Genomic DNA, 17,951 nt, shown 5'->3' on the forward strand with positions numbered 1-17,951 from the left:
TGGGCTGCGATGGCTGCTTTATTGGAGGCATAAGCTGTTTTGTTAGTAATAGAAAAGTTAAAGACTAATAAGCTGCTATCTGCCTTGATCTGACTCCGCAGACCTCAGCCTGGGCTCCATTAACAGGGAGAGAAACAGACTGTATGCCACAGGCAGATTCCTTTAACTAATGTAGATGGGACATCTCCAGTCTGGGCTTGTTGATCATTCTCCGAAGCCAGATGGAGTCTGAGGCTCATGGCAATGAGGATTAATGAGGCAGAGAGATGCGCAGGCAGAGGTGTACACGAGACCGCACCACAAACGTCTGCAGGGTGCGATCCCCAAAGAGGTGGGCCCAAGTCACGAAGCTGAGGGTTGCTCCAATCCACAGCTTTGGGTCAGCCCAAGACGCAGACAGGAGGTCTAATTTTTGTCTCCTTCCCAGTGGCTTTACGCCAGTGTACCGCCAGTGACTTCACCATGACGGTCTTTAGGTTAAAGCATTGGACTGTGACGCAGGAGATTTACCTGCTCCGCCACAGACGCCTTGTGTCCCCCTCAGGCAAGTCACTTTCCCTCTGCGTGCATCCTTTCCCCATCGGCACAAGAGCACTCCCTTTGCCTGCCTTGTCTGGCTAGACTGTAAGCTTTTCAGGACAGAGGCTGTCTTACTACTGTACTTAGCACCTGGCACAATGGGGCCCTGATCCTGGCTGAGGCCATTAGGTGCTACTGTAAAACAAATAACGACGAGTCATTCCTGATTCTTACCAGCGTAAATGACAGCAGAGAGGATTAGGTTCAATAACCAGACAGATAAGACTGGATCTGAACTTCCTAGCACCCCAGTTTTGATTCAGGACCACCTCTAAAAAGAGGGAAGAGAATTGCTTCGTGTAGAACACGGGGAGTCTAGCTAGAAACAACTAGCTGAGATCAAAGAGGCACAGAGTTAAGATGAATATCAGGAAAAACCGTGATGATCTGTTACGGCAGATTGGTCTTTGCCTGGGAAGTGGCGGATGCTAGAGGCAGTTAACCCTGCCATGGATCAAGCAACTAGAAAAGAAAGGACAATCCTGCAGTAGCTGAGGGAGTTGGGGCTAGTAGATCTCTTCCAGCTCTAATGCCTCTGATTCTAGGGAAATAAAGCAATGCAAGTCATTTGCAAACACAAGCTATTTACCGTGTTCCATTTCAGACGCTCCTACACCGTGGAGGCACCAGAGACCGAGTCCAGTAAATGGCTGAGAGATGTTATCAGGCTATGAAGGGATGAACTATAAGAAGAGAACTCAATTTCTTTTCCCCAGAGCACAGACGGATCAGTGTACGCTGGCAGTTGAGGGTTTATAAAATATTAAATCAGAGACATAATCTGGATGTAGATTAAAAAGGTTTGTATTGAAGAAACATCACCAACCAGAAAGGGAATATAATCTTCCAGGAGGATCATGCACAAACTAATGACTGCTGGGAGCTTCTGCGCTGAGTTATGTTGGCCAAGCAGGTGCTGGCTTTTGCGACTGTAACTGACGAGGCAGTTCTTGCTGGATCCTAGAGAAGTCGGAGGAATGGGTAGTGCAGGAGAAAGTGGGAGATGGGGTGAGGCTAGCAGAAAAGCAGAAGGAGATGTGGTGAGAGAGAGAGGAGGAAGAACAAGGAGTTAAGAGAAGGGAATAGGAAAGATGGGACCCATGCACTAAATTACAAGTTCAGGTACACCTTGCTGCAGCCCACAGATGGTTAGAGGAAGGATGGCCTAGTGGATAAGGGACTGGACTGGAACTCAGGAGATCTGGATTCAAGTCTCAGCTCTGCCACAGACATCACAGGGCTACCTGGGGCAAGTCGCTTCACCTGTCCTGTGTCTCACTTCCCCAGGGGTAAAATGCGGATAATAGCACTGCCCTGCCTCGCAGTGGTGTTGCGAGGATCAAGTCCGCTAGTGCTTGTGAGCCGCTCAGATACGAGGGTGATGCAAGGCTGTGTAAGTGCCCTGCTGGGCAGAAAGAAACTGACACAGCAGCAGTTAGACCCACATTGGGGTCTGTGTGCGCGTGGCGGGGCAACGGACAGGAAAGCAGCAAGAGGCCTTCCTAGGACTGGCGGAAGAAAAGCAGCAGCCAGACCCCGGAGAGGAAGAAGAAGGAGAGCAACAGTGAGGAGGAGCTGGAAGCAGAAATGGGTGGAGGAACAGCAGTAAAACCTTGGCTGACATCTGTGGGGGAAGAGAACGACAGAAAAGCAGAAGACGCCAGCTGGGACGCTATGAAGGAGAAAGTGACTCGGCAGCAGGACACCTTCCCTGCTGGTTCTCCAGAGGAGGCACTCGCGGCTCAAAGACAGAAAGTCTAATGGGATCAGAACTAGGGAGGCGAATAATCATCTCATTTGCAGTTAATAAATCAGAGGGGAGATGCTGCGTTGTAGAGCATTCAGGTAACATTCAGCAGAGACAGCAAAGGACCCAGTCCCTCCAGAGCCTGACACAGAGATAGAGAGGGTGGGGGGTAGAACTCTGCTTGAGGGTCTCCAGCACTGCACTGCCCTGAGTCATATGTGTTCGGAAGAGAACTTGCAATGGACATGAGATTGTGCTAGAGTATGGAAAAGAGGCCAGGGGAACTATTCTGCACCCCTTCAATCCCCAACAGTGGGCTTCCTCCCTGTCCCAGACAGACTGAACTTGATGCCCCTCCAGTACAACCTAGCAGCCCAATGCCCTGTGGACATGCAATGCCACCATCAGGCTATGGGAGCCCTGCAAGGCAGCTCAGTCAGTCTCTCACACAGCCTGGAGATATTCCCACCGGTGGGATTTCACTCACCTCTTTCTCCCCGCAGATATTGCTGATAATAGAGCTTGAGGCCGGACTCGACGAAGGTCCCAGGACGGCTACCACCCCTTTCGGAAGAATCTGGCACACTGGGGTCACCATGGAGAATTAGAGAGCAGGAGAGGAAATGTGTTAACCAATCGGGGGTTATCCCAGATTCTTAGTAAGTATCAAATCCTACTGTATCTTCTTTCCCATCCCCAGGGGCTGAGAGTACAAATTTATCCATGCCCCCACACTACACAGAACCCACTGCCTTTGTACCCAGGACTTCATGGAGTCATTGTCACCCTGTTCCTCGTATTTCCTAAGGGGTCAAGTTCCTGACCCACAACCCATCTCCTGTTCCCTGGAATGCCACAGTCCCACTGCCCTACACACCAGACCGTGCAGCATCCCAAACCTTGTGAAATCCCCACCACCCAAAGCCCATATCACCACCATGTGTCTCCTGTCCAAAGCTCACAGCAAACCCAAAGCTCACAACAAACCCCCCAAACCAGTCCCATGGAATCCCCCTCAATAACCCCGCTTTCCTGTTATCCCACCATGCTCTCCTCCAACCCCAGGCAGAGCCTCTTCCCTTTGCCCCATAACCAGGACATTTCTCCTTTCAGACCTGACCCTTTTGGGATCTGCCTGCATTGCTGCAGGACATCTTTCACGGAAGTTTATGGAAGATAGTAAAAGAAGGACATTACCCTGGTTAAAGCAACGTTGACACAAGCCAAACCGACACAAATTTGCTAGCTCATCCTCTGAAGAACTGAACAATAAATATGAATTAAATGATTGTACTTGGTTTGTTTTTACTATGTTTTTACTATGCTCAGTGGCAGTGAGCACTCTGGATCCATGCCACCAGCTTGCTACATTAACAGGACCCTGAAAAACTCAGGAAGCTGAATTCTCTCCCCCCCAGCCTCCTCCTGGGTTTAATAGGAACCTTTTGTGCTTTCAGTCGTAGCATGACTGAGCTGGATAGGGCTCCAAAGACTGTCCAATTGGTGTCAACTCGGTGGTGGAATTCGAACCCTACCAACACATCTAGGGCTGTTCCTCTGGAGTAATTTGTATAAGTGAAGACTCTATAGATTTAAACCAGCAGCTTTGTCATTTCTGAGCCCCAAAGACCCCGTGAAGGATATTCTGAATTTAATGTGAGGTGAGGAGTTGTTCTGAAAGACATCACAGGCCCAGGCTAACTGAAAAACTGTGGTTGATTGAATACCACCACTCTCCCACCTCTTCCCCAACCAGACCAAAGCAGCCCTGTGAACAAATACAAAGCTGTATTTGCTGCACTAGCACGAATGTGAGTTTCTTCCAAGGAAAGAGGATACCAATTGGTTCACCAGAGTCATTTGCGTTCCCTACAGGACCATCTTGTCAACGTTTTCAGAACCAAATATTTGTGCACTTCCCGATTTAAAAAAACAGGTCACGCATCTAAGTTGTGGTCTCTTAGATATCAAGTGGCTTGTCTGTCTTGGGGTATGAGTCTTTCATAACAGTTGTGAGATTTAGTCAAGATTCAGTGGCTGGAAGTTGAAGCTAAAAATATTCAACTTGGCACAACGTCGTTTTCTTTTAAACAGTGAGGGTAATTAATCCTTGGCATTGCCTTGCCAAGGGATACAGTGGATTCTCCCTTACTTAAAGTCTTTAAATCCAGATTGGATGTCTTCCAAAAGAAGATACGCTCTCATTTGAAAGCTATTGGACTCAATGCAGGAATCAGTAGGTGAACGTTATGCAGGAGGTCAGACTAGATGATCACAGTGGTCCTTTCTGGTCTTAAAATCTACAAAGTAGATAATTTAGTGGTTAGAGCAGGAAGCTGGGAGCCAGGACTCCTGGATTCTGTACTAAGTCCTGCCGATGACTTGGTCACGTATCAAAACTAGACATCACTGCACTGACAGCAGCAGTTGTTTGACAGTGCAGAGCAACTCTATGTAGACTGAAGTCAGGAAGTGAAGAACATTTCATTGAACCTGCTGTAAGGATTAATTAGGATGTGGGGCAATGCCTGTATTGGAATTTGGCTCCCCATTTTTCTGAAAGAGGGCAGGTGGCTAGGATGTCAGTTCTAGGAGTCATTTAATTCTTTGCCTCTCCAAACCATAGTGCCCCAACAGCACAAAAGTTCAGTCTGCTCCCTAGTAAATTACCAATCCCCTTCCTGCGGCTCCTAGAAGTTCTGCTAAGGACTCCGTCCATGTACTGGGCTGGCCTGACCGTGCTTGGGTTGTAAGCACTGAAAATGGTATGACTGCAGGCTTACTTATATGGCACTTATTGGTTGATGCAACAACACTGCCCCTCCCAGGTTTGTGTTTGTTTCCTTTTGGACAAGATACATAAAAAAACTACTTTGAATTGTCTGTACTCCATGGAGTCAATTCTTAACCTCACAATCATTTGTTAAGCTGGGCACAAGCAAACAATCCACATTTTAACATAATCAAATGTAAACGTATACATCGAGGAACAAAGAATGCAAGCCGTACTTATATGATGGAGGGACTCTATCCTGGGAAGCAGTGATTGTGAAAAAGATTTGGGGATCCTGGTGAATAACCAGCTGAACAGGAGCTCCAAGTGTGCCACTAGGTGGTCAATGGTCTAATGTGACCCTTGGATGTATAAACAGGAGGCTCTCGAATAGGAGAAGAGAGGTTATTTTATCTCTGTCTTTGGCACTGGTGTGACTTTGGCACTGCTGGAATACTGCCACCAGTTCCGGAGTCCACCGTTCAGGAAGAATGTTGATAAATTGGAGAAGATTCAGAGAAGAGCCACAAGAACGATTAAAGGATTGGACCACACGCCTTATTGTGAAAGACTCAATCTGTTTAGCTTAACAAAGAAACGGGCAAGGGGTGACTTGATCACAGTTTATAAGTACCCCATGGGGAACAAAAATCTGATAATAAAGGACTTGTCAGTCTAGTAGAAAAGATCCAACGGCTGGAACTTAAAGCTGGACAAATTCAGGCTAGAAATTAGGTGCACATTTTTAACTGTAAGGGTAACTATCATTGGAACAAGTTACCAGGGTTAATGGTGGATTTTCTATCACTCGCCATTTAAAATCAAGGTTGGATATTTTTCCAAAAAAAAAAAAAAATTTGCTCTAGTTCGAACAGGAAATTAATTCAGAGAAATCCAAATGATCTGTGTTTTACAGGAGGTCAGACTAGATGATCACAGTGGTCCAATCTGGCCTCAGGATCCATGTCTGTGAGTTCAGGCAAGTCATGTTACCTCTCTGTTCATCTGTAAAATAGAGATGATGCTAACTCTAACAGGGAGATTATAGGGTTTGCTGAACTCATGTTTGTAAAGAGCTCTGAGTTCCTTGGGTGAAAAAAAACCTTATGCATTGCAAAGTCAGTCAGGACATCATCCCAGCCTCCCTGAAATTTACATCCTAAAAATGAAAAATTAGATAGCTCCTAAAAAGTTCAATCCTAAAATTGGCAAAAAAAACAAGAAAGCAAACAAAACAAAACCACACATCCACACCTTAGAAAACCAGGATAAAATAGTAACAGGTGAACTGGGGAAATTTAATCACACCATCATCCTTCTCTTTGTTTTTAAAAAAATGTATCAATCTAGCACTGGTAAAACATGGCAAATGAATACCACTGAAAGCCTCTGTCCACAATATAACACAAGAAAGTACAAGCTTCCCACATAGGTCTCCTTCTATTTGCCTCCATGTTGATTGGAAGGAACCACCTCTAAGCCAGCAACTCAATGGCTGGCCAGTCTGCTGCAAAATACAGGATGTAATGGAGGGTTTCTTTGACCATGGGGAAGTGACTGAGATCAATCAAATTCATTTCATGTGGGACACCAAACATCCAGTAGATGGTCACAAATGACCTGGACTGGGTTTGTGCAGAAAACCTGGAGGTGAAAGGCTCAATATTCAACTACCACGTCGTCCAGTTCCCAGGATGCATAGTAAGGCTTCTAAGTTCTTACAGGAAGTTTAAATGCCATCTCCTCTTGGTTTTGTTCACTCCGTTCAGTCTAGTGGATGTTTGGTGGATGTTTTTCTCCAGCAACTTCACATGGATCTGGCACTTGCTTCTCTGTGCTTAGAAATTTGCAGACACTTATACCTCTTGAATAGCCCTTTTTGAATAGGAATATTAGCAATTTGCAAACTGTGCATTCTGCTTTAGAAACATTCATCAGTCCCTGGTGACAGCTGAGCGCCTTCAACTATTCTGCAGAGTATCAGGCACCTGCCAGCATCTAGGAAGAAGGCGCGGGCTCCCTCTCCTATTTGTGTGCCTTTGAATAAGTCAAAAGTCCTAGGGGGGATTTTTGTCATGCATGCAGGAGAAAGTTTGGCTAGCACTTTCCCTTTGTCTCTCAAGTAGCCAAGAACAAAGGGACTGGGAGAATAGGTTAAGTAGTCATAGCAACTGAGTTGCAAGGATTGTCAGAGGAAGAACAGGCAGCTTTTCACTCTCAGAGTGAAACACACTCTGGAATTAGAGAAAAAACACCGCAACGAAGTGGAGATGCCTGAGGCAGAGGATTAGACCATGTAAGGAGAGCGCCTCTTGTAACCCAAACACTCTTCCTATCTCAAGGTACTTTACCCTCGGAGACAAACTGCAGCAGGTAGCTCACGTCTGGACTCCTAAGCCTATTACATACACCGGTCTTCTGTGCTCAGACACCAGCCCTTTGGAGGATGCAGAATTGTCCACATAATGCCACATTCATCCCTCGTGTAACTGGACTGACGAAAATGGACCCAGAGAACCACAGATGCTAGTACAGCCTCTGGCATAGAAGACTCTGGGAACTTCAACTGATGGATATTGTTTAGACACTAGACTCTCCAGGCCAGATTCTCAGGTGGTATGAATTGATATAGGTCTGCTGACAGTCCAAGATCTGGGCCAATCTTCACCGGTGTTACCAGTACTATGCCCCTCCCCAACCCCAGCTTTGGAACAGTCTCTTGGAGGAAACCCTTCGATGTGCCAGATCCCCAAGGAGTCAGACTCTTCCTTCAGGATCAGCCTCACTGCTCAGCCTGTCCAGCGGAAATGGACTCCTGCTTAGAGACCTGTACACTTTCCAGGGACTAATGCACCTCCCCCAATACTTGCAGTGACACTCAACCAGTGGTTCTCAAAACAGTAGGGTTTAATAATCAAGTGGAACCCAGCACTGGATGTCCTTAGGTTAGCACAGAGACATAAAAGTTTAAGCACTGTCCATTCTGGTCAATCCACAGCAATTCACCAGCGAACTCCATTTTCGGGCTGTCTCTCCCTCTGACTTTCTTCCTGAGTCAGTTCCCAGATGAGAGAGCTCCCAGCTTCTTCCAGAAGCCAAGTGTCATACTCCTACCTCACACCTTTCAGTCCTTGGCTCTCGAGCTGGGATCTCTGCTCTGCTTCCTTGCTGAGAGTCAGGATAATTGTCCTCCCCCTGGGTCATTGGTTGCTCAGTGGCAATGTCCTGGTGACTGGGCTTTCCAATGTCTTCTCAGATTTTCCATTGATATGGGTCACCTTGGCCAGGTTTTTTTTTTTTTTTAAATGACCCATTCAGCCTCTCAGACAGGTAGGTGGCCCTCACACCCCTATGTCTCTTAGTCCCTGAGAGCAAACTTAATCCTGTTTCCCCCACTGGGTAGCAATGCAAAATATGGGGGGAAAGCTGAGAGACACTTAGGATTCATACAAATATTACAAAAAAATCCCACTTTGTCACACCACCCATCCCTGTGGTGTCAAAGCTGCTGTCATATGTGAACGCCTGGGAACATGCATGCTGAAATAATCAGTGGTACAGGCTGGACAATCGTGGATTCAATCACAACCAGCGTTGAGGCTCCGGCTGAAACCTTCCTCCTCTAGGAAATGCCAAAAATTTCAACTTGTTCCTTAACGCTCTAACTCACCCCATTGTATCCGGGGATGACAGCATGTTCCGTGGGGCATGTTCTTTTGGAGAGCCTGGTGATACCGAGAGATTAGGTCAACTGGAGCCACAATATTCCAATGCTGTTTTGTAGCTGAACTTCTCAAAATTTCAGAAGTGGTGGATCCAAGGGCTGGGACTGGTTATGTCTCTGCTAGAAACCAGGACTCAAGATTTCAAAACTTTGTACACCACAACCCTTATTTAGCGATGCACTTAAATAGATGCTTGAAGTTAAGCTGGTTGTTACAACCTGGCCCGTACCCCACTGTATGGTCCCCAGTCTGTTGAGAGTAGACCCAGGCACTGTGTCCCACATGTTTTTAAGCCAGCTAGGTGCAGGTAGAGTCTAGTCACTATTTCTAGCTCTGGGCACAAAATAGGGCACGAAATCAGTGTCTGAGACCTCCCAAGACCCTCCCTCTCAGGCACTTACACACATCCCCCAGAGCTCCAACTAAGTTTTGGCCACCCCAAGTTTCTAGGTTAGCCCCTTTGGGGACAACATGGCAGGAAAGCATGGAACACAGGCTTAGCAGAGGGATTTCTTAACCACACACACATAACTCTTCAAGCATTCAAGAGTTAAAGATCTTGGAAACAAAGCTGAAGTCCTGAGAGGCCCCCCTCACCTGAGCTGATCTCACCTCTTCTTGTGAGCCCAAGGTTTGCAAGAGGTTCAGGCTAGGCAGAGTCCCTCCCTCACAGAGCAGCACCCAGTTCTTAGCCAGACAGACCTCTGTCTCTCCTCTGTGTGCTTCACTGGGATGCTCCAACTCCCTCCCCAAGTCACGCTGGCCCCTCTGTAGAAAAAATATTGTTCCACAGGAGTGAGCCAGTGGTGGAGAGTCATTCAAAGTTGATGGCCCCAGATTCCCACCTTGATGGCTTCCCTGTGATAGTCCTTCAACTAGGTGTCAATCCCTTTTCCCAGGTAAGGCACCTGTCTGGAATGCATTTCAATAGGTTGCCCTCAGGCAAGTTTAGATATGCATTCAATGCATACTGCATAATATAATTTGATACAGACCTATCCCACTCTGTGACACAGGTGTTTATGTGCTTTCCTGAATCAGGGCCTTTATACGAAAGCTAGGAAACGAGCATGGGTGCGCATGTTCAGACAAACTGCAAGATACATTTTAAATGAATGTCTGAGCAAGTAACGATTTCTATAAATAAAAAACATAACAGAGTTCAGGTTAGATACATATAGCTAGTTAATAAAGATGGTGGCTTTCATCTCTAAGGATCTCCAAGCAATTTGTATATTCATACATAAACTCTGTCACTATAGAAAGCATTTCACGCACCAGTAAGTGCATCCACCTCAGGTGAAGACTGTGGCAGCTAGTAGGCAACACATAGCAACCCTTCAGAACAATATGGGACATATGAAGTGGGTTTTAGCCATGAAAGCTTATGCCCAAATAAAATTTGTTAGTCTATAAGGTGCCACAAATACTCCCCAAAGTAAAGAAGAATATTGAATCCAAATGAAACTACACAAGGGGGTTACAAATGCAATTACCCTAGCTGGAATTTGGTGGGGGGTCTAACATCTGAGCTCTTGTGAAAAGCATTGTGGGATCTTTATCGCCCACAAATGGCTAAGCCTTGTTTCTCTTCTGAAAGACGACACTTCCAGCAATGCAATGACCCCAGTGGAATACGAGGGTGCTATCTCCAAGTGAGACCACCGCTTACTGAAATTGCCAACGCTATTTCCTGCAGCATCCTGCATATTCCCACATCTTATTACTGACCTGGCCCAGCCCTGTTTAGCTTGTGAAATCTGACGGGTTAAGAGCACAACATGGCATGGCTACTACGATGGAAGCATCAGCTATGCACGTAGAAATATTATTTTTGTGTGTCCATTAAAGCCAGAAATCCCCCAGTTGGTCATGTTAGCGGCTGAACTGCCTCTAGGTGTTTGGATGAGCAGAAGGAAGATTCTTAGAAGATGCATTAGATCACAGGAGACAGATTGATAAGTAGAAAAACAGTCCTTTCCTGGACCTCAAGAGAAGGTGGTTTAGATAAAGATGTGATTAAACAGCCCATTTTGGATCTTCATAAAGAGATGTGAACAGTCAAACACACTGAGAAAAGCAGGCTTTACCTGTAATGACAAAACTGCCCCATCCATAACCCTTTTACTGCAGGCTTACTTCAAATCATAGCAATTTACAGATGCTTTCCTTACAGGAACAAGTTGATACATTTGCTTCCCTTTAGATATAAAGCAGCAGTGGCAAACCATGCATGAATTTGATTAAGACCTGTTCTTTTTCTATCCGTTCTAGGAATGGCATATTTGTAGCCATATGCATTAAAATACCTCACTCAACCTAAAAAAAAAAGAAAAGAAAAATAGTTTTAAAATAAAATGAAAAGAAACCCACAAAAGCCTTTCTTCTTTCAAACTGTTAATCATCTGTGATCAAAATGTCATTTTTCAGATGCAATAGCAACATTCCTAGAATCAGTCAGCTACATATCTTAACTGTGATGTTTAGGAGCAATTCAAAAAGCGTGAAATCTGAGAACAATATTAAAGAATATTAAAATTTTTGCTGTGATATGGTAAAACATCTAAGCTACTTTTATTAATATTAAATGCAATGACAGCATTAGCATCATGTTAAAGTTGAGAAGTCAGATATTCAAAAAGCCAGGCAATCCTTAACTCTAAAGGGCCTGGTTCTCCTCTAACATTCATGCAAATCATGAATAACTTTATTGTCGTTAAGAAAAGGAGGACTTGTGGCACCTTAGAGACTAACCAATTGATTTGAGCATAAGCTTTCTGAGCTACAGCTCACGTCATCGGATGCATCCGACGAAGTGAGTTGTAGCTCACGAAAGCTTATCCTCAAATCAATTGGTTAGTCTCTAAGGTGCCACAAGTCCTCCTTTTCTTTTTGCGAATATAGACTAACACGGCTGCTACTCTGAAACCTGTCTTTATTGACATTAATCACAGAGCTGTGCAGGTACTGGATTTTCTGTTTTGTGGGAGATTCCACAATTTAAAAAAAAATTTTTTTTAAATTCTGAAACAGAACAAAAACAAATGAAAAAACTGACATTTCCTGAGAAACAAGATTCTGAACAATAATAATTTTGGGTTAAATGAAATAAAACTGAAACATATTGTTCTGATTTCACTTTTATATTACACTATATGTTTCAGAATTTTAAAAAATGAAAAGACAAGTCATTGCAAAATAGGAATTCAAAGCGTTTTTCTCTGAAAAGGTTGAAATGGAACATTGTCACCTCATCAGGATGCTCCATTCTGTTTTTTTCTTCCAAAATGAAATGTCGTCAAACTTGACATGTTTCCACAAAACATTTCACTTCTGGCGAACTGGCATTTCCAACAGAAAAATTTTCCAGTCAGAAAACTTCCAACCAGCTCTTGTTAAATGTACACTGGTGTAAGGGAGAGGGGAATCAGCTGCAAGATTTTTACCATGTTAAATTTGGCCACCTTGCAAACCCTGCCTGTTATCTGGCAGAGGTTAAATAACACAAACAGTGATACATGGAGGAGGTTTGTGTTAAACAAAAAAAAGGGGAATAGAAAATGCTACCATGCAATTCAAACACATGACACAATGAGTGCGCAGAACAAAGAATCAAGGGAAACAATGCACCATTCTCATTTCCTCTCCTACTAAGGGCTGCTGGAAGGACATGGGCTGTATTCTGGAGTGGGACACACTTGCCAGGGAGTCCAAATGGGAAATGGACCCTGGTAACACCCACACAGCCAGGGCTGTTTGCTCAGCACTCCTCTTCTCTCTGCCCACTATGAAGCAGGTTAGGAAGCCCTCCCACGAATGATGCTTTACTTACTAGCTCTGCCTGGGGATGGGGGGAATAAAACAGAATGAGCATGACACTCATCAGACATGAGGACCAGAAAAAGGATTATATGCAGGATCCTAAAGTGATCAACAGGCAGAGGATTACTGCTTCAAATGGTCTCTCAGATGCCGTATGCGAGGCCGGGTCTATGCTTAAAAATTAGATTAACCTAGCTACGTCGCCCAGGTCTGTGAAAAAATTCACACCGTGAGTACTGTACTTAGGCTGACCTAACCCTGCAGTGTGGATGTGACTAGGTCAACAGAAAAATTCTTCCATCCACCTTGAGGGGGTGGATTATCTGCATAGATGGAAAAAGCCCTTCTGTTGACCTAGGAAGTGTCTATGACACTAGAGCAATTGCTGCTGCAGCCCCCTAGCTGTGCTACTGTAGTAATGTAAATACGCCCTGAAGTTTTTAGCCTACCTGTCTCATGGGTGATGGGCTCAGATGTACCAATAGAAATGCAAGTATTTCCTGACCTGTACGGTATTTACCCAATGCAGAGAAACGACTCCATGAACAACATAGGTGCCTGTTTGGGGTACCAAGGAGCAGACTCTTGTCGTCACATGTATAGTGATGAGCACCAGAACTCCCATTAAACCGTCTGGCCACGGAGGGGTCTCCGTACCACGCAGGAATCAAGGTTATGAAAAGTAGTTACTGAAGATGTCCAGCCAATGCCCACTTTTAACATCCTACAGTCTCACCCTTATGGGAAAGCCCTACAGAACTGAACAGAGATGAAACCAATAGGGTTCTATAGTCATTGAATAGGATTGCATAGAAATTGCTCTAAAAACCTACATAATTTAATGTCTGCAATGTTGCTGTAGCCATGTGGGTCCCAGGATACTAGAGAGACAAGGTGGGTGAGATAATCTCTTTTATTGGATCAACTTCTGCTGGTGAAAGAAACAAACTTTTGAGCTGACAAGGAGCTCTGCATAGCTTGAAAACTTCTTTTTCTCACCAACAGAAGTTGGTCTAATAAAAGATATTACCTCACCCATCTTGTGTCTCTATGTAATTTCACATACTTTCTATGGGCTTTTAAAACCAACTGGTAGAGGAGAATTACAGCCTTGCTATACTATGCTCAAAAAGAGAAGACTGAGGGGAGGGCGTGGGAGGGAAGGTTGTTTTATAACAAGGACGATGATCAATTGTTCTCCATGTCCACTGAGAGTTGGACATAAAGTAATTGGCTTATTTTGCAGCAAAGGAGATTTAGGTTAGATATTAGGAAAATCTGTCTATCTCTAAGGATAAGTAAGCATTGGAATGGGTTACCTAGGGAGGTTGTGGAACCCCTGTCATTGGAGGTTTTTAAGAACAGATTAGACAAATACCTGTCAGGGATGGTGTCACGATTCCTTCCCCACTCTGAATGCTAGCATACAGATGTGGGGACCTGCATGAAAACCTCCTAAGCTTACTTTTACCAGCTTAGGTTAAAACTTCCCCAAGGTACAAACTATTTTACCTTTTGCCCTTGGACTTTCGCTGCCACCACCAAACGTCTAACACCGGTTACTGAGAAAGAGTTCGTTTGGAAACGTCTTTCCCCCCAGAATCCTCCCAAATCTTACCCCCTTTTTTTCTGGGGAACGTTTGATAAAAATCCTCACCAATTTGCATAGGTGACCACAGACCCAAACCCTTGGATCTTAAGAACAATGAAAAAACATTCAGTTTCTTAAAAGAAGAATTTTAATAGAAGAAAAAGTAAAAAGAATCACCTCTGTAAAATCAGGATGGTAAATACCTTACAGGGTAATTAGATTCAAAACATAGAGAATCCCTCTAGGCAAAACCTTAAGTTACAAAAAGACACAAAAACAGGAATATCCATTCCATTCAGCACAGCTTATTTTCTCAGCCATTTAAAGAAAACAGAATCTAACGCATATCTAGCTAGATTACTTACTAAATTCTAAGACTCCATTCCTGTTCTGTCCCCGGCCAAAGCATCACACAGACAGACCCAGACCCTTTGTTTCTCCCCCCCTCCAGCTTTGAAAGTATCTTGTCTCCTCATTGGTCATTGTGGTCAGGTGCCAGCAAGGTTATCCTAGCTTCTTAACCCTTTACAGGTGAAAGGGTTTTTCCTCTGGCCAGGAGGGATTTTAAAGGTGTTTACCCTTCCCTTTATATTTATGACAGGTGGTTTAGGTATATTTAATTCTGCCTCATTGTTGTGGTCTGCACTAGATGACTTCTTGATGTCTCTTCCAGCCATGCATTTCAATGATTCTATGGGTTAAACTTAAAAAAAAATTCTACTGGAAGGTAATCAAACACTATTGAATTCCAGAGGATGTTTCTGGAAGGGGCAGTCACTATAGGTTTGGGGGATTTTGGCAGGGCTGGGAGGAGATGGGAGGACCACAAATAACCGAAGGACTTAGGTGACATCTGACTTAACACTCTTCAGTGTTAAAAAAAATAAAAATAAAGCCAGCTTTTAAGTCTTGGATGGGGTTGTGAAAAGCTGGTATCTAAAGCCACAAACCTTCAGGGAACATCTAGACTAGAGATTAATCTATATTAGGGAAGCTGACAGCAATATAGGGTGTAAATTTCCTCTAGGAAAACAGCTCAAGAGTTTTAACACACAACATACCACAGTTTAAAAAAATTACTTAGCACCTAGTGTAAACAAATACATTGGTGTCTTAAGATATTGGACCAGCTACCATGTTTGTCTCTGCGTGACACCAAGCAATAAGTTGAGTTTAACAATGTGTCAATTGAGAAATTTTAGCTAACATGTTGTAAAACCTTATTTCTTTTCCAAGCCTAGACATGCCTTAAGTAGATTATGTCCACACTTAAAAAGCTACAGTGGCACAGCTTCAGTGTAGACGCTCATTACAGCAACCCATCGCTGTAGAATCATAGAATATCAGGGTTGGAAGGGACCTCAGGAGGTCATCTAGTCCAACCCCCTGCTCAAAGCAGGACCAATCCCCTGTTAATCCACCTCCCTGAGAAGCTGTTGCTTGGTCCATCCACCTAGAACTGCCTACAGTGGGGAGTTCGGTGGGCTGACCTACGTCCTTCAGGGGTGTGGATTTTTCACCCTCCTGAGTGATGTAGCTGGGTCGATCTAATTTTCTAGTGTAGACCTGCCCTGTTAGAGAGTTCTGCAGTGGAAATTTTGTACTCATGTGAATTTCAGGCTACATCTACACCACAGCCTATGCTGGCCTCACGCATGTAGCTCAGGGGTGTGAATAAACTGCCCCTCTGAGCGACATAAGTCACACCGACATAAGCGCTCTTGTGCACAGCACTATGTCCCAGCAGAGCTTCTTCTCTTCGCGGAGGTGGTTTTATTATGCGGACGGGAGAGCTCTTGCCCACCGGCATAGAGCGCCTTTACCAGACACACTGCAGCGGCACCGCTGCAGTGCGGTATGTGTAGCCATCCCCTCATATACGGAGCAACGTGGCAGGCCATGACACTTTAGCAGTATGACGATGAGGTGTCTGAGGAAAGGGTAATACCCCTTTAAATAGCTTGTGAGCACCACTAGAGGGCACACCAACTTTTAAAAAGGAAAAAGAAAAGGAGGACTTGTGGCATCTTAGAGACTAACCAATTTATTTGAGCATAAGCTTTCGTGAGCTACAGCTCACTTCATCGGATGCACGAAAAAGCTTATGCTCTAATAAATTTGCTAGTCTCTAAGGTGCCACAAGTCCTCCTTTTCTTTTTGAGAATACAGACTAACACGGCTGTTACTCTGAAACCTTTAAAAAGGAAGACTACCCTGCTCCTATGCCCTACTTCAGTCGGGGAGCTGTGACAAACCTGTGCCTTTAAGACACTGTCAAAGCTAGAGAGCCATTCAGTGTCCGAACATGGGGTTTTGATCTTCCCAGTGCTCGTGACAGAGTAGCGTTTACTACAATGAGCGGCCCCCACTAGATTATAATGAGACTATTCGCCAATGTGGGCATCACACTCAGTAGGAAACTTCTGCAGAACCCGCCCACTAGACACCTGCAATGCTGTTGTAGAGAACCATAGAATATCAGGGTTGGAAGGGACCTCAGGAGGTCATCTAGTCCAACCCCCTGCTCAAAGCAGGACCAATCCGCAACTAAATCATCCCAGCCAGGGCTTTGTCAAGCCGGGCCTTAAAAACCTCTAAGGATGGAGATTCCACCACCTCCCTAGGTAACGCATTCCAGTCCTTCACCACCCTCCTAGTGAAATAGTGTTTCCTAATATCCAACCTAAACCTCCCCCACTGCAACTTGAGACCATTACTCCTTGTTCTGTCATCTGCCACCACTGAGAACAGCTGAGTTCCATCCTCTTTGGAACCCCCCTTCAGGTAGTTGAAGGCTGCTATCAAAACCCCCCTCACTCTTCTCTTCTGCAGACTAAATAACCCCAGTTCTCTCAGCCTCTCCTTGTAAGAGAGGCACTTAGAGACACACAGGCAAAGAAAGGAATGGTGACATTGCGATGTACGTACTGGTTTCAGCTGTCTCATATTCGCTGTCTCTCAGCAGCTCAAAAATGTCCACCTCCACTTTGGCTTTCCCCACTCGCTCTGGTGCACGGTTAATACGATTCTTCGCTAGAGTAATAGACAGCCTCTCCCCTCTGCTGCACTCCATCGGGTCATCCAAAATGGCAGCTAGGAAACAAGGTGAAAGGTCAGCAACGGAAATCGGTCCGACTATCCTGGCAAATTTTACTGGCCAGTTTGCAAAGCTGGTTTTCAATTGCGCATGAGCCACCTAGATAATTATATCAATAAATAAGGCCCCAATCTTGCAGCTGGATCCAGGCAAACTGAAACCTGCACCCAGGCACAGACCTGCTAAAGTCTTGTACTGTCATCAGGCCTTGCGTAGGCATAGGGTGAGCTACGTGCATTTCCGCTAAGCTCTGTTTGTTTTACCGTCACCTCACCCACCCTCACCCTCTCTGTCTGTTTCGTCCCCTCTCACACGTACATTGTGAGCTCTCAGAAGCCGAGCTTTGTTACCTGTCTGTGCAGTGCCTAGCACCGTAGGACCCTCCTCCTGGATTGAGAGCCCAAGATGCTACCCTAGTACAAAGTATACAGTAGCGTGTTGTGTACTTGGATCCATGGGCAGGGGCAGGTCCAAGATTTGTATCAATGACCAGAACAATTATGAGTTGCTGAGATTTATGACATTCTCTCACACACACAAACCCACGCACACAATGGACTTTGTTCGTTCATTTAACAAAGTCTCTATGCAGTGCTAACACCAGCAAATCAGCTCTC

At 44.9% G+C, this 17,951-nt stretch overlaps 1 protein-coding gene across 5 annotated transcripts in view; it reads right to left on the minus strand.

The window, feature by feature from the left end:
• GRIK4 (glutamate ionotropic receptor kainate type subunit 4) overlaps positions 1-17,951 on the minus strand; it is a 304,116-nt gene that overhangs the window by 106,103 nt on the left and 180,062 nt on the right. For all 5 annotated transcript variants that reach the window (XR_006287070.1, XM_037882213.2, XM_043534174.1 and 2 more), the window contains exons 3-4: positions 17,166-17,330; positions 2,814-2,911 (exon numbers count right to left, since the gene is read on the minus strand). Coding sequence is in view for 4 of the 5 variants with exons in the window: in XM_037882213.2 (XP_037738141.1) it covers positions 2,814-2,911; positions 17,166-17,330 (263 nt within the window). In the remaining variant the exon portion in view is untranslated. The remainder of the gene's footprint in view (positions 1-2,813; positions 2,912-17,165; positions 17,331-17,951) is intronic.

This window comes from Chelonia mydas, chromosome 22, assembly GCF_015237465.2.
Source record: "Chelonia mydas isolate rCheMyd1 chromosome 22, rCheMyd1.pri.v2, whole genome shotgun sequence".
NCBI lineage: Eukaryota > Metazoa > Chordata > Testudines > Cheloniidae > Chelonia > Chelonia mydas.